Source organism: Clarias gariepinus, chromosome 10, assembly GCF_024256425.1.
Source record: "Clarias gariepinus isolate MV-2021 ecotype Netherlands chromosome 10, CGAR_prim_01v2, whole genome shotgun sequence".
NCBI lineage: Eukaryota > Metazoa > Chordata > Actinopteri > Siluriformes > Clariidae > Clarias > Clarias gariepinus.
The window spans coordinates 24,069,912-24,093,358 of NC_071109.1; the positions used below are offsets into that span (position 1 = coordinate 24,069,912).

The 23,447-nt window shown below is 36.1% G+C and overlaps 1 protein-coding gene across 1 annotated transcript; it reads right to left on the bottom strand.

Annotated features, from left to right (window-relative positions):
• Positions 1 to 1,370: 1,370 nt before the first annotated feature.
• ccdc69 (coiled-coil domain containing 69) lies at positions 1,371 to 16,777 on the bottom strand. Its single transcript, XM_053505047.1, has 9 exons — positions 16,500 to 16,777; positions 10,327 to 10,387; positions 8,900 to 9,078; positions 5,774 to 5,861; positions 5,619 to 5,692; positions 5,351 to 5,452; positions 5,098 to 5,217; positions 3,120 to 3,217; positions 1,371 to 2,738 (listed from the first exon to the last, which is right to left on the bottom strand). Exons 1-9 carry the CDS (start codon positions 16,545 to 16,547, stop codon positions 2,564 to 2,566), a joined length of 945 nt encoding a protein of 314 aa, XP_053361022.1. The 5' UTR covers positions 16,548 to 16,777; the 3' UTR covers positions 1,371 to 2,563.
• Positions 16,778 to 23,447: the final 6,670 nt, after the last annotated feature.

A 23,447-nucleotide genomic window follows, 5' to 3' on the forward strand; every position in this document is an offset into this window, starting at 1 on the left:
ATGTGCATGTATTTACATGTGCGCCAGAAGAGCTAAGGAAAAAAACGACAAAACGAGACAGTGATAATATACATTATAATGTTATACGCTTTAGTAGATAAAGAATATCAGTTTACTACTATTAGGTCTATAGTACTCAATCGTGCTGTGCATGTTTTTTTTTTTTTTCTTCATAAAAAATACAAACACAGCTATTTAATTGTGGCTGGGAGAATCCAAGAGCTTTTGGACAGATTTCAAAGAAGCTGTACTTGATTTCAAAGAGGGACTTAATTCATCGGAAGACTACTAGCATGAAATGTTAAGTGCAGGTGGGTCAGCACCTCTATTTGCAGAAGAGGGGCTGTAACAGGACGCTGTGTTGACTACAGGTCTGCATGCGTGTTGTGCTGCTTTCGTATCCCTTTCAAGTGCTTCCTCTCGGGCCACGGAGATCCTCCCAGGTGGCTGCTAAATGCTCTGGGAACCGTGTGACATCACTGCAGGGGACTGACCTGCACTTATCCCTCTGCCTGGCCAGGTATTGTCCCAACATGTCAAACAGCCATAGAGCAAGTGATCCTCTTACATCCGCTCAGCCTTTCCACAAGGACGCAGGCTGAGGGAAGAGACGGCGTGTTTCCCACCTCGCCAAGTGAGCAGGCAGGCTGAGGAGGTAAAGGGGCCACACCAGGGCACACATCACCAATCATGATGTCAATCACGTATCTCTGCTGCTCTTATTTGAAGAAGAACAGAGCCCCACTAATCACCCTCTCTGCATGGGCCACAGTGAAAGTGCACGTCTGGGTAACTTGACTCAGCGCTAAAAGGGTCACTTGTTAACCATCAACATGAGCTCATGACACCTTAAGGGTGAGAGACAATATAGCCAAAATAAAGACTTTCATTCCCCAGGGAATCAGCAGTATAGCAGTATTCGTATAGACACAAAAGGTATACTTTACAAGTTTGGAAATACTTGCTTTGGTATCTGATTCTAATCACATTAAAACGTTGCATAAACACAGAACATGTTATCGCTCACGGGGTAATCTGGTCGGCCAGTCCGTACAACTTTTGAAATTGTAAAATGATATCCATGTTATTTTTTAGACACAGTATACAGGCAGAGACAATTCATCTTTACGGTTTCCTGCGTGTCTCAGTTTCATCGTTACCACTCTGCCCCCTACTGGCTAAATATCATTACAACAGAACTACAGTTCCAGAAAGGTAAATCTTCTCAAGACTCAAATCCTATCTACATAAATTCTCTCGCTCGTTCTAAAAACTCTAAAAGCACTAAATAAACTTGGATTATCAGTCCATTCCAAGGTACCTGATACGTGTATCACTGTGAACTCAATCCAATACATTTCACAAATACCTCAGATGCAGCTTTTATTGAGCCTATCTTTGTGAGAAAGGCATAAAGGCACTTGTGTAGAGGTAAACAAACAACAGAACATGAAAATGGGCCATATGGACAAAAGAAAGAAGGGAAAAAAAAGAAAGACTGGACAATAAGTACACCTTCACTGAGAAACACTGGAAACAAATCCAAAGCAGTGATCGTTTAGCTTATATCCAACACTGCTTACACCTCTTGTAAAGTTAGATTTGTCTCCTTGCTGAGAATCTTGTATTTGCCAACAAACCCAAAAGAACAGTGATTCACTAGTTAGTCGTATTTCATCTAACAAAAGATCAATGTTCTCAGAATGTACACTAATGACATTGTCAAAGTCTAAACATGCAAACAAACTGGTCTTACATGTGCCAGCTATTTACAAAAGCCCTCAATCTTCCTTATACAAATACATACATGTACATGAATACTGTTGTAAAAGTGCCAGTGCATCTGAAATGCAAGAGGGAAGAAAAATAATGCTTTAAAATATGTAACAAGTGCTTTGGCTTTTGTAAGGCAAGAAGAGAAAAAGGAGCATGGGGGAGGGGAACAAAAATAATAATAATAAAAAAAATCTGATGTCAGTTTCCTGGAACAACCAGTACATAAATGCTAAGCATAACAACGTACATAACATACCTTTTTCCAGTAACATCACAAAGCATCAGTTTTCACATCACTGCCTCAAAACCTTCAGCCCTGCACAATGGAGTTTTTACTATCACCAATACACCCCATCTGACTAACCATCAAGCAGGTGGGACAGGTGTGTTGGGAAAACGTGATGTTTTAAATTCCACAGCAAACCCCATATATACAATGACATAATACATATATACACAATATAAATTTGGTACTCCAAAATTAAACATATTACTGGTACCAACATTAAAAAAATAAAAACTGACTAAAATACAGAAAAATCTGTCAGATTAAACAAACTTTGATACAGTGGTTGAGTATGCAAAACTCATGTAATAAGTCACTTTCAACATAGCATGAAAACCACAGTTTCCTTAAAATGGATATTTGGAAGAAAAAAAAACAAAAAAAAAAACAGCAGCAGCAGGCAAAAAAAAAGAGGCACAGTTTGCTTAACTCTAAAAGTTATAACACACTAGGGTGAGGTCAGTTAAGTCCAGTGTGGGAGATGGTAGAGCTGAGACCAGGTCAGCTTGTGGAAACATCTGTAGGAACCACAGCAGGTATGTGAAAAGATGAGCAGGAGTCCTGTTTGTGGAGGAGCTTAAAAAGCAACTCCTCCTTCTCCTGACTGAGTTTCTGGCTTTGTATTGTTTGCTTCTCCAGCACCTCCTGCAGCTCATTCTGCTCCTTAGACAGTTGGCTGAAAGTGAAAAAATAGAAGTTAGGAAAAATAAAAAGGTCCAATGGTTATGGGAAAGTACAGGATACTTTTTTAGCATTTTCCATGTCAACAAATAAGTGTCTCTTCTATTCTTAAATAAATGCACATTTACTTACAATTTCCCTTTTCCTTAGTAGTAATAATTTTTTTTTACATCATGATATTATCCATTATATATGTATATGCATGCAATGTCTGGCTATATTTAGTCATGTAGTCGTGTAACTTAATGTAATTTCTTGGAATTGTCTAAATGGATAATAAATTAAAGAATGAGGTTAAATGGTACACTAGAGTAGTATTTTTCATAATTTAACACAAATGCATGATGGGAGTTTGATGGACAAAAGAACAGCTTACTGAATGAGTGTTTGATAATTGTCTATTCGAACTCTGAGGTCTTCATTCTGCTGGAGAACCTGCCCGACCTGGTCCTCCAAAGCCAGATTCTTTTCAACCTTAGAAAAACAGATGAAGCATGATCAATGAGTAATCGTGTTGAACACAGAACATGATAGAGAAGTAGATTTAAACTCCCAAATTAAATATACGGCCAACAATCATACAACACATACAGGTGAAGGTCCCTCTACAGTAAATTGCACCTAGGTTACTGAATGAACTGAAGCTCTCTCAAAGGTTTATTTCTGTCTTGCACAAAGGTTAGGGTTCACTCCAATTCTAACAAAAATAAAGTAGTTAACCTTAAAACTCATAATCTGTGTCAGCAATACACAATTAGTTAATGACTACTTATATGGAAGTCCTGCCATTGTATGTTAACATCTAACAGTATATTTGGGTTTTTGGATGTCAGGTAGAATTAAAGTTATTATTACTTTTAAAACACGTAAATTTGACTGCTGCAGGAATATGCGAATGTTGTCTCAAAATAGTTGAACTCACCAAATGCTTGTATAATTATTAATTTGTCATAAAAACAACCTTAAAGACACATGATCAAACACATCTGTGCTATTTCTTTGACACATTTTTAAATCCTTTACTTAGTCATGCTATAGTCATTGTATAGTTAGTTAGTTAAAATTCATCATATTGCCTAGATTGTGCCAAAAAAACATGTACTGTATATACTATGTATATATTAATTAAAATATTTAAATGTAAAAAAAAAAAGGTTAAAAATGCTCTGGGTTTTAAGGGTTACTAAATGAATGAATGAATTAATGATCATTCTAGAGTAAGTATGGTGAATTTCAAATCAGCAAGCCTCTTAATAAGAAACAATTAAAGAATATTATGCATCTTTTATTTTCAGGCAAAATATAATCTGACAGATTTGCTCTTGAATGTTACAACTGGTTTGCATTTTAAGGTAAAACCCTTAGATTTTAATTTATGAAGGCTTCACTTGAATGAAGGGGTAGGTTTGTCATTGTTAAGCCTACATAGCAATTATTATTATTATTATTATTATTATTATTATTTTTACTTTGCTTCATGTTCTGAATAGGCTTTATCAAGAAAATAATTCTGTGACCTTTTACATTAATTGTGTTTCAGGGTCTTTCGGGCATTGTGGTGTTGCGGAGCTCACCAGTGCAATTCATTTACTTTTTCAGAAATGTACCACAGTTTTATTTGGCCAATCAAATTTTTTTTTATATATCTCCGACTAGGCTGTTTATTTTCAGTCTAATGATGGCCTCCTTCACTGGCATGTATACCTCTTAAAACTGCATACTGAGAGTTCCCAGATACACTGCATTTTCTTATTTTGTCCTGAAATTAACCATGAAACAGGCCCAAACTGGCCAGCAACTACTTTTGGAAAAAATGAAGGGGTCGTTATAAAAAGCAATATTGAAAGTCTAAATATACATCCAAACACATTGACTGCTACATTTAAAAACCGCTTAGAATGTGGGCATTGATGTAAAAAAAAATTAATTGTGGTTTTGTCCAAATACTTATGGACTGTATACGGTTTGTATGTTTAAAAAACAAACAAGCAAAAAAAAAAAAAAAAAAATAGCCAAAGTGTAGGGACAAAGTTAACATATATAGCAGACTGACCATTTATTACATGTAATGTATAATTTGATGTTTCTTTAGCTGCAATATTTAAAAAAATAGCTTTTTAATCCCTTTAAAATACCATTCTACTACTTTTTAAAATCTAGCTGTAGAAATTTAGACTTAAACATATAAGAAGCTGAATTTAGCCTTAAAACGAAGCTTTAGCATCGTTATATGCTGTTGTCAGTGTGCATCTCTTCATTTTGGTGCACTGGAACTTTAAATTAAGCCTGACTGGTTAAGAGGAAGAGGTCATCTGTTTCCATTCTGACCAAAAATGGTGAGTGGGAGTTTATACCAGGGCCTCCATCTGCCGCAGCTTGTTTCCCTGCTCCTGTAAACGCTCGCTCTTCATCTCTATGACAATCAGCAGACTCTCCTGTTCCTGCTCCCAGAATTCACCCGGGCTACCATGAGTCTAACACAGAAAGGGCAAGATACAAAGCAAATATTGCATTCTTACTAAATACAGTGTACAATCATGTGAAATTTATTTGGTGGGGAAACCGCCCCCCCCAAAAAAAAAAAAAAAAAAAAACCATGAAATATACTTCTATGTTCCTGTGAAGGTCTCTTTTTAATGTAGACTCCTTTACTCGCTGCTTTAACTCTGTGAACAGCTTCAAGTCCGCTGTCAGCTGCTCAATCTGCTCCTGTTCAAAGTTCACACAGAGTTCAGACAAAAACATCAGTCAAACTTCACTACGGTATGTGCAACCCAACATATTTAAACAGTTTATAAAATCCTTCCCATATATAATTCATAGACAGTAAACTAAAACAGACACGACTGCAGTGTTTTATTTTCTTTAGCAGTACCTTCAGAGCACTTTCAACTTCTTTGTGCGTTTCCTGCAAAGTGTTCTTCACTTCATTGTGAAGGTTTTTCATCTCTGTGGTGGAAAACATGTCCTTTATTTTATATGGGCACATAAATAAAGTGCAAGCTTGCTGATTAGTTACGGGCAACATACCTTCCACTTCTCTCTGGTGCTGTTCTGCACAACTCTTCATCTGGTTCTCATGAACAGCACCAAGCTCAGCAGCTGTCTCAGACTTTACCTATTGCCATGATAAACCATATGATTAAAAAATATGCAACACTTTCAAGCCATATATTCGTCAAGCCGATTGGCTTACTTCATTTTTTTTAAATGCCAAACGAGCATGCAGATTTCAGCTGGTGTCTCACTGCTCTTTGGGAAGATGAATGTACTTTGAAAGAAAAGCATTCAAACTACAGGCCCATTACATTCCATAAAGGTAGGTAAAATATGGAATCAGGAAACAAAGAAAAAGAAAAAAAAACAGAACTCCCTTGTTCTCTTATTAGAATGAATAACTGAACACACCTCACATGTCTTTACACTTCAAGTAAAGCACCTGAAGGTTTCCTGTAGATTTATTGCTCTATATTAATCACGACTTCAAGAACTGTCTCTTCTACAACAGGCCCTCCACCAAGAGTAAACGATACAAGAGTAAAAAAAAAAAAAAAACAGTTTTGCTGACAAACCCTCCTGTAAATGTCAAGGGTTTTTAACAGACATTTACATTCAGTCATTTAGCAGTACAAGTGCTAGAGTGGTCTAGGTGGCAACAAAAGAATTTAAAACCCAAGTGCACAGACATAACAAAGACAGACACTAAAAGGACAATACACACACAAAAAAAACCCACAAGGGCTATAAAAAGACCTTTACGTAATGTAATTGATGAAAAATAACAAGGCCTACATGTTTTAAGGGTAATAGCTTTACACTTTCGCAAAAGGAATAAAAACATTTTGCTGCTCTGACTAAAGGGTGAAGTTGAAGACCTGCACTCGTATCCTGGCCCATGGCCAGGGAGTGCAGACAATGCAGTGCAGAGCCAATATAGCTTTTCAATAGACTCTTTATTTGGTAAGCTTTTTACTTGGTGCTTCTTGCTGAGATGCGGCATATGAAGTGACAGTAGTGCTGCCCATTAGATTTCACAAAAATCGAAATTGCAGTACAGAACCACAATTATTTAGTCACAAATGTCTTAAATTGTCTTATACACATAGTTGTGAATTTATGAACTGTGAATAATTTTTTTTTCTTTACATAATTATGAAGTGATCAACATTTGTGCCATAATTTGGTGTTAGCCTAGATAAATACAAGTGAATACAAAATGGTCAATTATTTAATAGTTATATATCACAGTTTAAAATGCGGTCAAAATAATATATATTTTTAATGATATATATTTTTAATTAAAATCATGCAGCCCTAAGTGACAGCAAAAATAAGAGTTTCAGAAGTAAAATCTAGAAGATTCACTCAAGAAGTTGATCAGATTCTTTAGTTAGAAGTATAACACTGCATGATTTGCAGGTGCTTGTGGTAATTTGATCTAATAAGTGATGCACATCAGTCGTGAGGGCCAAATGGGAAACTGATAGATCCATCACAGGGAATGGTTTCTGCTTTTTGTCAGTACATACTGTATAACAAATAATGGGTATTTCAAATAATGGGTATTCATCCAGGGAAAGGATGTCAAAGGCAGCAATTATCTACGCAGCTTGCGAGGTGGATGAAGGAAAAAGAAAAGTTTACTATATACAAAGAAGACTGGACCAAGAACTGCCTGCAATATTAAACGTATAAGGTGATAAAGCTTCAGTGACAGAAGATAAAATGTTTAGCCTTGAAAGCAGAAGTTGGTATCCCAGTAAGATGGTTTTGAAGAAGATATGACAACTGGCAGGGAACTGCATAAAGAACAAAGGAACCAGACCACTTCATAGACATGCTTTGGTAATTAGTCATTTGTAAATGCAAGCATTTTTCTCCAGTCTATGAGCAAGATTTGCAAGACCACAGAGGCAACAATGAACAGGTCTGGCTTTGTTGGTCAGAAGATAGACAGATGTGGCAAAGCTCCCAGCCCCAAACAGGAAAAAGCGGTAACAAATACACAGAAAATGGGCAATATTCCCAATTACTTTTTAATTCTCTATGTAATGGAAAGAGTCTTGTTTATCCGCTGCAGCTTTACAATATATATCTGGCTGACATCTTCCTCCTTGTTTGTTCTTTTCAGTGTCTGAATGGCTTGCAATTTGAAGGTACTTGTCTTTGAAAGATCTGGTTTACATTCAGAGGCAAGTAGTAACTTTGTACTGCAACTGGCTAAACCCGAGCTTAAACACTATTTAATATAAAAATGTTATCAAATTAGGTTGTCAAAAGCAGAGTGTGTCCTTTCAAAACAATATGTTGGAAACTATCAATGATAATGACAAATTAGACAAATATTTGTTAGTCATGTGTTTTTCTTCTGCTGACAGCAATACAGAAGTCACACATGGACAGAAAAACGGCCTTAAATAACACATTCTGTGTGTTGCTGGCCTTTCTGAGCAAAATAGCACATTCAGCCATGACTCAAATTCTTTCAGATTCATTTTTCAGTAAATAAGTGTACAATCAGTGGATAATATTAAACTAATTTTTAGGATAAAGCAGTGATTCCTCAAGATAAATGATTAAACTACTGTTTAGCTTGATGGTGGTCACATGAGTCATGTCAGGTTGAAACTGTTTGCATACAAACAGGATTAGATTATCATTTGCATGAGTTCTGCACATCAAGATGACAATTAGGGTTATCTGCAGACCATCCAGTAAATCCACAGTTGGTCGATATACAGTGCTCTCCACAATTTTTGGCACCCCTTGTAAAGACTGGAGTTTGCAGTAATAAACAATGTGTTTTATGGGCTGATATTTAGTAGTAATAGTCACTTAAGGTGGGTTTGATGTAAAAGAAAAGAACCAGTGGAGGTTCTGTGGTGTGAGCCTTTTTTCTCCAGTCCAAATTAACACAAAAATGGTTATTGACAAAGAGTCAAGCTTCTGCCATAGCCATCTTAGTTCTCTGACCCAAACCTCACTGAAAACCGGAGTGAGGTGAAGAGAAGCGTGCACAAGAGAAAGGATAGAACTCTCTGAAAAAGTATGTCTGAAAAAAGGTACTAATCTTTACAAGGAGGTGCCAATAATTGTGGACTAAAAGACTAAACTTGTGAATTTGAATTAAAAGACTAAACTTTCAAAGTGCTTTACCATCTCTGTGATAGTGTGCACTAGCAAGCAGATATCACCATGCTGATGATTCTTCAGGAGCTGATCTCGCTCTTCACTTCCTGAGGCTGCTAGGACCTCTGCCAAGATTTTCAGCTGCCACTCATACTTTTCCAGCTGTGACACTGGACCAGAGTCCTTCTCCTCAGATGGGCACTTTCCTGGCAAGCGTCAAAAGTATAGTAAGCCACAGAAGGTCTTAATTTACACCATAAAACAATAAAACATCTCTGTATGACTAAATTCTAAGCTATCAAATTGTTTGCTTTTATTTTGCACAATAACAAAGAGAGTTACTTTGTGTGTAAACCTATGGTCTAGTTCGCTTTATGTCCTGTTAAGTGTTGTGCTGTCTATTAATGCCCACTTCCCACCATCAGGACAACTGCAATGAATGACTAGAAATTCACAAATTGTGAGGTGTTGGGATAGTTGTGTGGCAAGATGACTTTCCAGGGGAGTCTCAAAGTGATATGTAGCCTCTTGACATAAGCTGTGTAACAACTGTTTATGACTGTCTGCCGTAGGGCTACTTATGTTTCTATAAGCCTATATATGGAAACTTGTGCCCCTCCATAGTCAAGCCTAGGCGGTCATAGCCAGCAAAGGGGCTATGGAAACCCCCGGAAAGCTATAAGAGAGTTACAACAGAGCTAATGTGTAATTATGGTAGCACCTAAAGGAGGCTGTGTCAGGCTACATGAGCTACAGTAGCACCTAGGTTGAGCTATGGTACTCCTTAATACGTTTGGCTACGACAATGCTTGCATGCTGAATTTGCAGTAGCATGTCACATGATGTCAAAGTGCCAGTATTGTGACAGACAGTTATTTCAATGACTTTATTAAACGCTCTTTCATTTTACCCATTCTTTTGTAGTTCATAAGGAAAGATCGTGCCAGAGCCAGGACAAATCATGACTTTGAAATTGTAGCGATTGAAGAATGAGCGATGAAAATGTAGACTGGACATGAATCCTTCTACATTAATCTTCATATCAGGCATTCTTATAATGTTAAGACTTTGCATTGCATGTTTGGATCATTTTGCTAATATGACTGCCGATAAAATATTCACACAGAATTAAAATGTTAGTTGGTCACACGGGACTAGTGTAGCCTAGCCTCCTTCAGACAAAAAACAAAACATATCCTATGACATATCCTTTGGTACGGTAAACAAAAAATAATTTTATAGTTTATTGTGCTATTTTGTGCTAGTCTAGTTCTATAGTTTAGCAATTTTTTTCCCAGTAGCATCTCAACAGAATTAAAATGGTCTACGCTTATACAATAACTACAACATCAATTTGCACAATGACTGAAAACATGTTTTTGCTCTCAAATGCTCACTAAAAGGATCATCATCATATTAACATGATCTGACATCAGGGACAGGAAACCACTCACCACTTCCATCATGAGCGCTGTTGATCTCCTTTAGAGGGGTTTCATTCTTTGCTTGTTTTTTCTTGAGAGAAGAGACAAAGAAAAGACTTTTATAAGAAAATTTACAAAAGTGAAGCTTGGTCATTATGTAAAGCAGGGATGCATTTAATGAAAATCAAAATATATTTATATAATTTTTAAGCAGAAAAAAATAGCCCTCTTGTGGCAGAAGAAAACTGTTCATCCACTGCTCAGTCCGTTATGGTAAGCTTACTATGGAAATGGATAATAAATTCTCAAGGAACAGTAAGACCTCATAAGAAACCTTAGACCTTTGGAGAACCTAAATGGTAAATTTTAAATGTGTGTTTTTTGAATGCTTATTTGTTTGGGTATAAATCACCCCTCCAAAAATTAACATATGTTCAATATAATATAATGATATTCAGAAATTATTTAATCAAATATCTGAAAATTAAAATACAACAGTTTAACCCAGCACACAGTAAACCTAATTTGATTAGTTCACTTGGAATGTATTCAAGACACCAAAGGAACATCTGCATTCAATAATTCCTTGTAGAACTAAAAATAGCATTTGGTTACTTAACTGCAGTATAAATTCTCATCTCATCTCCTGTACTGCTTTTTCCTGTATTCAGGGTCACGGGGACCTGAAGCCTAGCCCAGAAGTCTTAGGACCCGAGACAGGGTACACCTAGTACCAGGGTAGTATAAAGTCTATGGCTGAAAATAAATTTAAGCTAACAATCTCTTCTCTAACTTCTCCCTTCTTGCTAGTGTTCCTCTTATCTGGATGTACATTAATATAAAATATTACCACCCAGTAAATACGTAAGCATAAATCATCGATTATACACAAACCTGCCTCAGGGTTCGTTCATTACTGAGTAATTAGCATCCAACAATTTAAAAGCTTTATAGACTATTCTTTCAATTTATGTCCTAAAATATCCACCAGACACTAAAATTGCCTGGAAATCTTTTTTTTTTCCAATATTGGAGATATTATTATGCATGGGCATCACCTAGACCACCCGATATGATATGACCACAACACCAAGGTGCGTAATTGACTTGTATTGTGAATCTAAAATAATATAAAAAGTCAGAAGTCATTACAATTCTAAACAAACTTCACAAATCATTTGCTCCTACCACACAAGACGCTGTGCTGCCTGCCAATGTGAAAAGAGTTTAAAGAGGAACTGCAATATCATACCACCTCAAATGCAAAAATGTAGATATATCCTTTGTCTAATGGTTAGTTAGATGTTGTCTAACAAAATTCCCCTCTATATAAAGACTATTAGATATGAAAAGGCAATAAATAATAAGTCCATGTACAGCATATAAACATATAGAATGAACGCAAGTATGACAACCTGGTGCGCATCAGGTGAAAAATAATCTGTCTTAGATTTATAATGCATGCAATTTTTGTTAGATCATTTATTAAAGATGTTTAATTAAAGACCCAAAGGTTAAAGTGTCTGCAAACACACTAATCCTAACCTGTGGCATAATAAAGCACAAATTGTGCACAGCACTGGACCAAATCAGGAGCAAATTACTAGGCTTAAAAATCCATGTTTAAAAAAAAAATCTAATCTTAATTTCCTATGAATTAAATGAGAACAAAAATCATGAATCACTAATTCATTAAGCAGCCCACCGAGCCTTTTAAGACACTGTTGGTAAGCATTTCGTTTTTTTTTTTTTTAAATATATATATATATTTTCCAACTATGGTCTTGTCTGCTTTATTTTATTTCGATATATTTAAATAGGTGGTGACTGTTTTGTGCTAGTGGGAGAGCTATAGTTTTGCATTGCGCTTTATTTTACCTGAATTGGTCAGCGCCTTTCCATCCCTTTGTTTTCCTGATCTGTCTGCAATCCATGCAAACTAAAGAATCTGTGTAGTAAAAACAGATCCTACCACCATCCAGACTGGGACAAAGAATGCAGTGCAGCAGGCAGTTGGATTTAAAATGAGTAATGCACACGAGTCAAAAGATGTCTCAACACTGCTGGTTTTGTTTTGCAATAGCAGTTTTTCCTTCTTCCGGTTGTTAAATAGGAGAAAACAATGCAAGTGACCCGATTTGGTTGCTAGACAGCTATGAATAATAAAAAACAACAACTTATTAGCCCTGATAAACAATCTGTTTGTCCCAGGTTTGTCTGAGTTGTCTAATTCTTCTAATATGCTATTGTTAAGTCTACACCTGAGCCTGATCTAAGGAGCCACCTGTTTTGAAACTCAAATTACAAACAAAGCCAGCTTTCAGTCCTACCTCAAAAAAAAAAAAAAAAAAGCTCTATCACCCACATGTATGCTGTGTGTGCAAAGATAAGGGGCGGAGCGTCAAATATTTAGGTACTACAGTAAATTGAAAAAGCCCATCTTGTCCAGGAAACATCTTATACACCATATAGTCAAAAGTTAGTGGACACATGACGATTACACCCAGACGTGCTTGTTGAAAATTCTAACCATTGCTATAGCAGCCTGCACTTATTTGGAAAGGACTTCCACCAAAATTTGGAGTATAGTTATGATGATTTATGAAAAGCCCCAAGAGCATTATTCCAGTTCAGTGGCTCAGGGGAGACCACTGGAGTTCTTCTACCAACCTTGGCAAACCATGTCTTCTATCTCACTTTGTGAACATGGGTATGGTCATGTTACAAAACATTTGGGCTCTTTAAGTCCAGGGAAATTAAAAATTAATGTGACAGCATACAGAGACATCCGATATAATTGTCTTTCCAAAACCAAAGCAACATTTTGGTCAAGAACCACATATTCATGTGCTGGTCAGACGTTACGTAAATTTGGCCACATGGTGTATTTAGAAATCCATTCTGAGAAATTAATGAGTCTAGCTTCTAGTTTGCCATTGCCATGAATGTGGCTCAGGTTGAGTCTGACAATAACAGGCTGAGAAAAAAAACAATTGGTGCTGGTAAAATCGTGACTTCCTACAGCTGATCTATGCGTCTGTGTACATTTCTGTTTACACAGTACATTTCACAGACTGCGTTTGACTGAGTTTGAGTCTGAGCAAAAGATTAGCTAAGTTTTAAGTGCCATTGTTTGTAGTATACCAAAAAACACTTGACAGAGTAGAGAAGAGACTTAACACAGTGGCATAAACTCCACCACCAACTAGTGATTTGTCGATGTAATTGCGAAGCAATAAACACACCAGCGCACATAAATAGGTGCTTACAACACCACAGGCCACTAGCATAGCCTATGGCGTAGACCCAGGGTAGACTTGAAGCCTAAATCAGGCTTTACGGTAACATGCCTCAATAGTTAATTTTTAAATGTCACTGTATCTCGGCTGTGAGACCTGCACTTTGTGAGGCCTAAAGATCATATTAAACTATAAAATAAAGCCACAAGAGCATTAATGAGCATTAATTACAGTCAACTTTGCAAACAAAGATTTACATAAATATTTAGGGTACTAGGACAAACTGCTCTTAGAGCATGAACTGAGAACTTTCTGACTTTAAGTCTTAAACCGCTGACTGTCTAGGTGCATCACTAGTAACCATCACTGGGAGAGAAAAAACATTAACTTAAAATATCCTTACATCAGCAATTAATTAAAGGAGGAGTCTGCAATAGTGTAAAAGGTCCACAAACAAATACACCTTTTCCTTGCTTGCTTCCTTGGTAATCCCCACCCCGACCCCCACTTTTTAAGTGTTGTGTGGCACTGCCTCCCCTGCTTTCTATGATTAATGTACAAATCCAGGGCTGTGTATAAACACTGGATTTCTTTTGTAAGCCGTCTCACAAACACACACAATGAACAGCTACTGGACCATAGAGAAATATTGAGTTTGACAAAAATGTGTATTGGATTAGAATCACCGACTCCTCCTTTAATGAGAAGCTGGGGGAGGCCAAGAAAAGTTTCTTTTTTTCCTCTTGCACACAATATTTAGTTGGCTGTGGTACTGTCTCACACCTTCTCCATAACAATTCATTAAAAAAAATCCATAAGCATAAATCCATAAATCTGACCTAGAAACATTCAATAAAGTATTATGGGCATGTTTTTTTTTCAACAAAAGCCTAGTTTAATATGATGAATAAATGAACAATTCATTCTTGTTCAAGTTGCATAAGACTGCTCCTGAGCCTGTGTGATCTCTATCTTGGTAACACCTCCAGCAACAATCCAATCCAGCTAACTCAATAATCTGTACATAAAGAATATGCCTAAGTATTTCCTTTCTGTAGAGCTTTTAAAACAGCTTTCAGAAAGTTAGGGGAACTTTGTTGAAATATTTGGAAAGTGATATAAAATGTTGATCCTGCTTAAATCTACTCAAAACCTTACCACTATGAACAAATTTAACAAAATGGAAATTGAAAGATTATTGGCTTATTTTTTGCCTTAACGCACCGAAATTCAGCTGCTCATTTATAAATCCAAAGAGAACACTCTCATGTCATCTGCAAGAATGTGTAGTGCGACTGTGAATGTTTAGGACCACTCAAGGCCATTGCTGTCTGTAGGTGATTTAAAGTTTTAAAGCTCTTGTGGCAAAGCTAAAAACGCTATGCATGGACAAGATCCGAAATGTTCTCGAACCATGCCAGATGTCTCACATACTGGCAACTTCACACAGTTCTGTGAGGAAATGTCGAGCTCCCGTTTCTCTGTTTTTACAGGTTCTATCATAATTCGTGAATCATAATTGCAGTTTACAGACAAGTCGATGTGGAATCCATACTCTTATGAGAAGCATGCATTAAGTAATCATGTAATAAGGAAGAGCCAAGGTTGAATCCTTGACAAGCCTGTCAGCAGATTTAAGTGTTCCATGAAGCCATCTGTCAGAAACAACTGAAGCATGTAAATCTAAAACCACAACTCAGATTACGTCATTACACTCAGAAAACTCCACCTCCATCACTTAGTATTTTAAAGGCCGTTCACAGAACCTACCATAAGACTGCTCAAGCCAGGTCGAAATAACATGGCACATTTGTTGACTGGCTGAAGTGCGCTGTAAAATCTTTAACGAACCCTTAACTTTATTACTTTTTATCCCATGTTGTTTTGGCTACATTATGAACAGCGGGGTTCACTAACACTCCCTTGCTTATACAGGACTTTCACACTTTTCCAGTTGGTCATGTCAACCACTCATACTGCTTTTAAACATTTTCAAAGCATGGCCTGTTTGTAAATTTGGTTCAAGTGGTCAGCTAAGCTTTAAGCTTTTGAACAGATTAAGCCTTGTCAATGACATAAGCGTTTTTAATGCTTAATGGACAAGCGCTGTTTATTTCGTTTGAACCAGTCGTTAAATGCTACAAGGAATCTGTAACACACCACAGTACACAGCTGGGTCTCTAAACTCTGATTAAAACTAGTTCAATTTGCGTCAGGCAAACAAACAGGCCCTTAAAGGACAGCGAGCGAAGCAGCTGTAACACACACAAACATGCGCTGATGAACGTTTCAGTTTGTTTGCAAATCATGTTAGAACGTGTACAGATGTGGAAACCAGAGCAGATCGCACACAAATCTAACATCAATCTTAATGATCAATATAAATCAAGCCCTTTCTAAGTCTTTGATGAAGGATGGCATGGAAGATTAAATGCATCAATAACTTCAAAAGTTACAGAATGTACAGTATATGGGTTGCAAGAGCACAAAAGTAAAAGACAACAAAAACAAAAACTGTGATTATGGGCATTACTTGTATTACAGTTTGTTTTGGCTGTGACAAGTAGCCTTGTAAAGTGTGGAAGAAGCAAGTGGCAGCCTGATGCAGATTTGATGGGAAATTATTCAACACAAGATCAAAGACCAAATTCAAAGCAGATTACCAAACACCAGATTAAAAAAAAAAAAAAAAAAAACATTCCGTCGCCTAATTCCGAGTCACAGCATATGTTTCTAGTTATAAATATGCACAAGACACGGTGATGTGAAACTGAAACTGCATATTTTCACACAGACACACAAACCTGACATCTTTTATTTCGAGAAAGGAAGTAAAATCAGCAGCTTGAGGAGCAACAACAGCTCGTTTCCAGTTGCGCGTGCTCTGGGCAGCTGATCACACTCAAGTCAAGCTTTCATTCAAACTTTAGCTCGCGACCAAACTGAAAATGTTTTTAAACGTACCTTTTTACGGCGGACGTGGACACACACCTTGCTATTGTGACAGCCCATGCCTTTCCTGCCGCCTCTGTGCTTTGAAAGAGGCCAGAGAGAGAGAGAGAGAGACAGAAAGCTGCCCGAGTACCTAACTAACTAACCTCGCGTTCACAAGAGTGCAGCTGCACGAGCTCACCTCCCCACTCAACAGTGCACGCGCGGGGCGGCGACGCGCAACACTTTAATAACCAGCATTAGATTAACAAAACACCAGCACGACCGGAAGTAGCCTCATAAAGTGCAGCAAAGGCACGTCCGAACAAAACAACCAACCTAGCAAGACATAGACACTGTTTTTTTCTAAATAAATAAATAAATGCACTGAAAGCGCGTAGGATATTTGAATTTTACCGTAATTACCGTTATAGTTGGTCATACTTTAAAGGATTTGTTCACATAAGTTGCTAATGTTCACTTGTTTGCTAGTGTTTTCGCACAGAATTACACTGAATTTTTTAGTTTTTTCTCTCTAAATGTTAAAACAAATTGAAAGACTGTTAAGAACTTTTTTTAACTATACATATATTAGTATATACCTATACTACATAAGTACAGCGAAATTAGAACAGTCTTTACAGTGCAACTATATTAAACCGTACAACTGCAGTCAAGACGAAAGTAATTAATAAGTCAGTTATTGTATAGTGATGTATAAGGTATAATCACCACGTGGGGTACGGAGTATAGTATTGATATATAAATGTGTAAATAAGTTAAGTCAGTATTGCACAGGTCAGTATTGCACAGGTCTCACAGCAGGTCATACAGATAAGTTGCTTCATAGGTCAGTATTCACAGCAGGTCATAATCTTATCTCGAATTTGTTGTTCTCAGAATTTCCTTCTCATAGTTGCGCTTCCATGTTCTTTTAAAACAGAAGAGGCTTTCTTTGGCAACCCTTCTAAACACACCATACTTCTTCAATCTTCTTTTAATCATGCTGTTATGGATTTGAACATTTAACAATGGGGTAGGGTCAGAGATGTAGAATCCACTGACAGTGCACATACACATTTATTGAATGATTTACTAACATAGACACTAAAATGTAACTTTCATGCATAAATATTTTTAAATTTGATCACTACATAAAACTGATCATATATAAAAATTCATAGATGGCTGTTTTGTTTATGAGTTTGAACTTCACCCATCGAGAATGGTCACACTATTGTGGAGCAGTAAGATACAGTATGATAGGTCACAGTACTTCTGCCTGATCATACCATGATCTATTTCTAGTCTCTTGGCCTGCTTATTTGGTTTATATTAAGCATCAATGTGATAGCCTACCTCTGCTCGGGGCCATCTAGGGAATCTGAAACACTTTAATTTTTGTCAAAACGCAGTCTATTTATAGTCGACGGCTCTAATCTGACATAAAAACGCAGTTGTTGCTCTGTGTGAGCAAAGGAACTTTCCACGGCCTAGCAGCTGTAGAGTCTCAGTTAGCAGCAAGCCCCGAATCCATTGGACAAAATAACAAAGTGACAAGCCATCTGATAAATCACAGTTTACATTGCTGTGTGCAAGATGAACAGCACTGCAATGACATTAAGCAGTTTGTTTTCACACTTTGATAAGCCAAAGATACAAGCTAATTCCATCCAAGATCAGTGACTGTCTTGGCTTGAACTTATTTGACCCGTATCATGGCACACAGTCATGCTAGGACCAATGTGGATAAGCAAAAACAATGATATGACTTTAATATAACCTACCAAACTAAATTAGAAAAAAGGTTTAAGTTTAAGTTGAAATACCATACTTTATAACCGTCTGATGGTTAAATATAATGTTAATGACCAGATACTATTATTATTTACCAATAGTAAGTTGAGCATATAGCATGGGTGTTCATATCCCGTCCTGGAGGGCCAGTGTCTAGCAGAGATTGGTGATTTTTCTGCTCAACTTGAACACAAGAAGTTTGTTAATTGCCAGGTTAGTGAGTGGGTGTTTGAAGTGTTGGTGAATTACAGACTGTCCTGAATACTGGCTCAAGGACTGGATTTGAACACATTGTTATAAAATTGAAGATATATTGGCTTTGTTATGCAGCGAGATGCTTTTTTAAATTATTGTTATTATTATTATTATTTGCTAGAATTGTTTGGGAATGCACGGTGTCTTAGTGGTTAGCACTGTTGCCTTGCACCTCCAGGGTCCAGGTTTGATTCCTGCCTCTGTGTGCATAGAGTTTGCAAGTTCTCCATGTGCTTGACGGTTTTCCTTTGCGTACTCCGGATTTCTCCCACGGTCCAAAGAAACACAGGTTAGGCTAGCTGGCATTCCCAAGTTGCCCATAGTGTTTGAAGGAATGTGTATGTGTGTGCCCTGCGATGAATTGGTACCCTGTCCAGGGTGTATCCTGTCTCATGATCCAAGTCTCCTAGTGGGCTCCAGGCCCTTACGATCCTGTATACAATATAAAGCAATATAGATGATAAGAGCAGATGAGAATGGTTTGGGTCCACTTGTTGCCTTAGTAACTGCAAAATTCTTTTCCTTAGTAAAGATTTCTGTCCTAATGTAAAGTGGTGTTTTTGTGGATGACAATTTCTCTATTTACAAAACACAAGAGCATACTGAATGGTTTGCTGAGTATCAAAACAACCTAAAGCTCATAACATAGCCTTCAGAATTACCAAATACTCTTTGGAGACAGATAGGCCGATGTTTTAGATAGTACTTCACCATTATTATGAACACAGCAATTGAAAGAATATTTTTGGTAGAACGATGTCCAGCCCCCTGTATAGTTCCAGAGATCTCTGTGCCACAGCTCATTGAAACTCTTCTGTGGGCTCGAGATAACATTCTTTCCAATGCCTTCCAGGCACGCCTGAGCTCTCGCTCTCTCATATACAGTAGGTATTTGCGTCAAGTGGTCTCAGCAACGCGATCCATTGGTTCTGGTGTTCTCCAAATGGACTGAATGGAGTGATTTTTGACAGCATTTAGACTGAGGGACTCAAGTAAAAATCCCATTTCTTTTGTTTTGCTAAAATAAAATATCTGACTGGTATCTGAAACACACTCTCCCTGAAAGTGACTGATGTGGTTCAGTTAATAATGCACATATCTATATTATAGATGTAATAAGTCATATATCTGTATATCGATAACCTACATTTTTATATTTTGCCCTCCTGCGTATTGAGACAGAAATACTGAAATAAAGTGACAGCGTTATAACTTGGAATATATAGGGAGTGCAGTATTAAGTCATCTACTGTAAGCAGCAAACATAACCACCGATCATTGCACAAACTGATAATTTAGTGAAAGATACTCTATTATTCAAAATTTTTATTCCTTTTAAATTTATATGGTAACTGGATTCAGAAAGAAGAGAAAATGTGTTTAATGTTAATGGTGGAAGACTGCTATGTTTAGAGATCCACCTGGCCATCTGGAATAATGCTGGTGATGAATGACTTGGAATGTTTTTTCCAGAATAAGGAATGTCAAGAATGATTATAACAAGTGAAGAGGCCAGGCTCAGGTTTTTACGATAGTAACCTCCTTACACTGCACTATAGAGACTTAGCCCTCATTACATTATTATTACAGCTGGGTGACATGGCTTCTCATAAATAATAATAATAATAAAAAAAATAATAATAATTCCACAAATCTGTAAAGTAGTGCTTAAAAAATCAGAACTTATCCCACACACCCCTGGCAATGCTTTTAAGGAGTAGTTCATCTTAACATAAATGTATACAGTTTCTCCTTTAAGCCTTTTTAAGAATTTTACACTGTAGCTACAAGGCTAATATTACTAACAAGTAAGGCAAACCTACAGCCACTAGTTCGGGAGAATGAAAATTTCATGCGTAGATCATTGCTCAATTTGCAAACTTGACAATCATGCAAAGTCCCACTCAGGTAGAAGTCCAAATCATGACAGTGTAATAGAAAGAGAGAAGTGATTCAGATAAATCTATTTCAATCAGTTGAATTAAATTAGATTTAATTAATTTTTTTTACTGAAATGTTGTTGATTTTGTATATCAATTAAAATGCAATTTGTACAAAGCTGGTTACTATAACTTCCTTATAAACTATGTAGAGTGCAACTTGCAAAATTAAACTGTCATGAAAAAGTTTTTTTTTTGTGATTTAAATTAACTTAAACCCATAATTCAAAAGATGAAACATTAATATATTCTAGACTCACACACATACACATGTAAATAAAAAATATATATATTTTGATTTCTATGATTATGATTTAAAAAATAGAAATCCAGTATTCAAAATTCTTAGAATATTCTAACCTATGATCAATCGTAAAAATTATTATAATTAGGACATGTTCTTAATTTCCCCTTAAATTCAGGACTAAATCTTAGTAAAGATAAAAATAATTCACAAAACGTCTTAGCCCTAAAAACAGCGGAAGACCTTCGAAAAGGAAGGTTTTAAAGAGGCTTAAGAGTTTCTATAGCAGAGGACAAAATGGCAAAAAGAAGAAATATTCTTTAAACACAAAACATAAAAGTAAACACTGCATTTCTGTCCAATTTTTTTTATTTTTTATTCTTTTATTCCCTTCCATCTCTCTTGGATTGTTGGCTACATACCATCCAAATGTGCAAATAGACTGTCCTGCAATCATGTAAATTGGTAAAAGCTGAGCCATTTTGCTCCTATCAATCTGAAATGGATTACGAGTAATAAAATCAGTATGGTAAATAGATGTAAGAAACTTTAATATAGTTACTACTGTGTGGAAATTGGTTGTTTTAAAAGTGGACATATTTTCAACGTTTAGCTGTTTTAATTAACTTAGCCTATATCTAGCCTATAAAAAACTTTGCATAAAGTAGCCTGCATTCATAAATCTAAAATTTCTTTATGTACAAACATTATGATTTTTATTCTATTATCATATATTCTATTTTCACAAAGGGCACATTTTAAAACATTTACAGATTTTTTATCAGTCAATCACAGTCCTTAAATTGCTGTTTCATGCCTAGCAACAGGGTCAACCACACCTCCTTACTTAGAGGAGGGTTTGTACTTTCCTTACACAGAGTTGCTCTGAGAAGTTTCCTAAATCACTTTTAGTCTAAAACTCCTCATTGACGATCGATGATCTCGGCAACTGTCAAGTCAGCAGTCTAATTGTGACTTGATTATGACCACATGATTGTGGTTGCATGTACTGAACAAAACTGAGAAATATGTGGTTTTTATATCGTATAAATAGTAATTTACTTAAACTTCTGATATACTGCTTTTTTAATTTTTATGAGCTGTAAGCCATACTCATTTATCACTAACTTACTCACTCAATCATTGTCTATACCACTTTATTCTGTGTACAGTGGCATGGGAGGCCTAGAGCCTGTCCCAAACATACACACACATGCTCATTCACACACTATTGGAAATCTGGAAACACCAATTAGCCTAATCTGCATGTCCTTGAAAGGAAAACCGATGTACCCAGAGGAAACCCACCAAGCAAGAGGTGGGAAACAAACCCGGAACCTGGAGGTACAAGATGAATGGGCTAATCACTAAGCCATGGTGCCGCTTAAAGCCATATTCTTCAAAATTCTTCTTGAAATATGTCACCTTAACTGTAATGAATGTAGTCTTACTTTTTGAATAATAAAAAGAAACAATTTGTTCCACGATATTCCAATTTTTGAGATGCACTGTGTTACTGTACTAAATCTTTGCCATGCAATACACATAATTAATTTTTTAAATAATTTCTATTATAGAGCTTATGCTGCTATTTTTTCTAGACTTGTTTTCCTTTGATCTTAAATCACAAAGGTTTTAGCTCACTAAGGGAAGTGTATGGAGAAACTTTTAAAGAAAAATTTTAAGCCTGAATAATAAAACACAATACGATAAAAATATAATATGTTTTTTTATGTGGGAAGATTATTGTATTTTATATTCCCTTCAAAAAATTACATACCAGTCTATATACACCAAAAGGTAGAGTATATATTCTGTACAAGGCTAATATGACAAACAAGTAGGAAAGGATTATAGGCACAACAGAATGCAAATTGCATGCCCAGATCATTGTGTACTTTGCAAACTTCAAAATCATGCAAAGTCACATTCCGGTAGAAAAAGCCCGAATCATGACAGTGTAAGTAAAAGAGATGACAATTTAAAATTAGATTTAATACATTAACCGAAATGTTAGATTTTGTATATTAATTAATACAAAAGTAGCTTTAACTTCCTATTAAACATAAAAAAAGAATATCATGGAAAAGTTTCTTTTTTCATAATTCAATTAAAAAATGTTTATATCATTGAATTTTGTACCATAACTTTTTATTAAATTAGTGTATTTAGAAAAATGTAAATAACATTAGAGAGTTTTTGTGTAATTTAATTTAGAAAGTTAAACTAATATATTCTAGATTCATAAAACGTAAACTAAAATATTTCAAGCCTTTCTCTGTTTTCCTAAAATAGCAGCTATAATTTTTGTATGCAATGATCTGGGCATGCATTTTGCATCGTGTTGAACTAGTGGCTATAATTTGATTGTTTCGTTGGTAATATCAACCTTTACCTAAAGAGTAAAGTGCACAGGTTTATAGGAGAACGTGTATACACTTGCTGTGTTTAGATGACATAACATGACATACATTAATTAGGTTTTACAATTCATTTATATTAAAGACCTACTTAACTATTGTTACATACGCTTGTTCCCTTTTGATCTTAAATCATGTTAATGTTTGTAGCTTACTAACTGAAATCAATGGATTTTAACTTAATTTAAAACTAAGTCTTATTAGTGTCAGATGAGACAAAAGTTAAACTTTTTGGATGTTGTGCATCCCATTACATCAAACTTCACAGTATTTTACAAAAGGAGCATCATAGGATATGATGGTCTGGGTTGGATATAAAAAGATA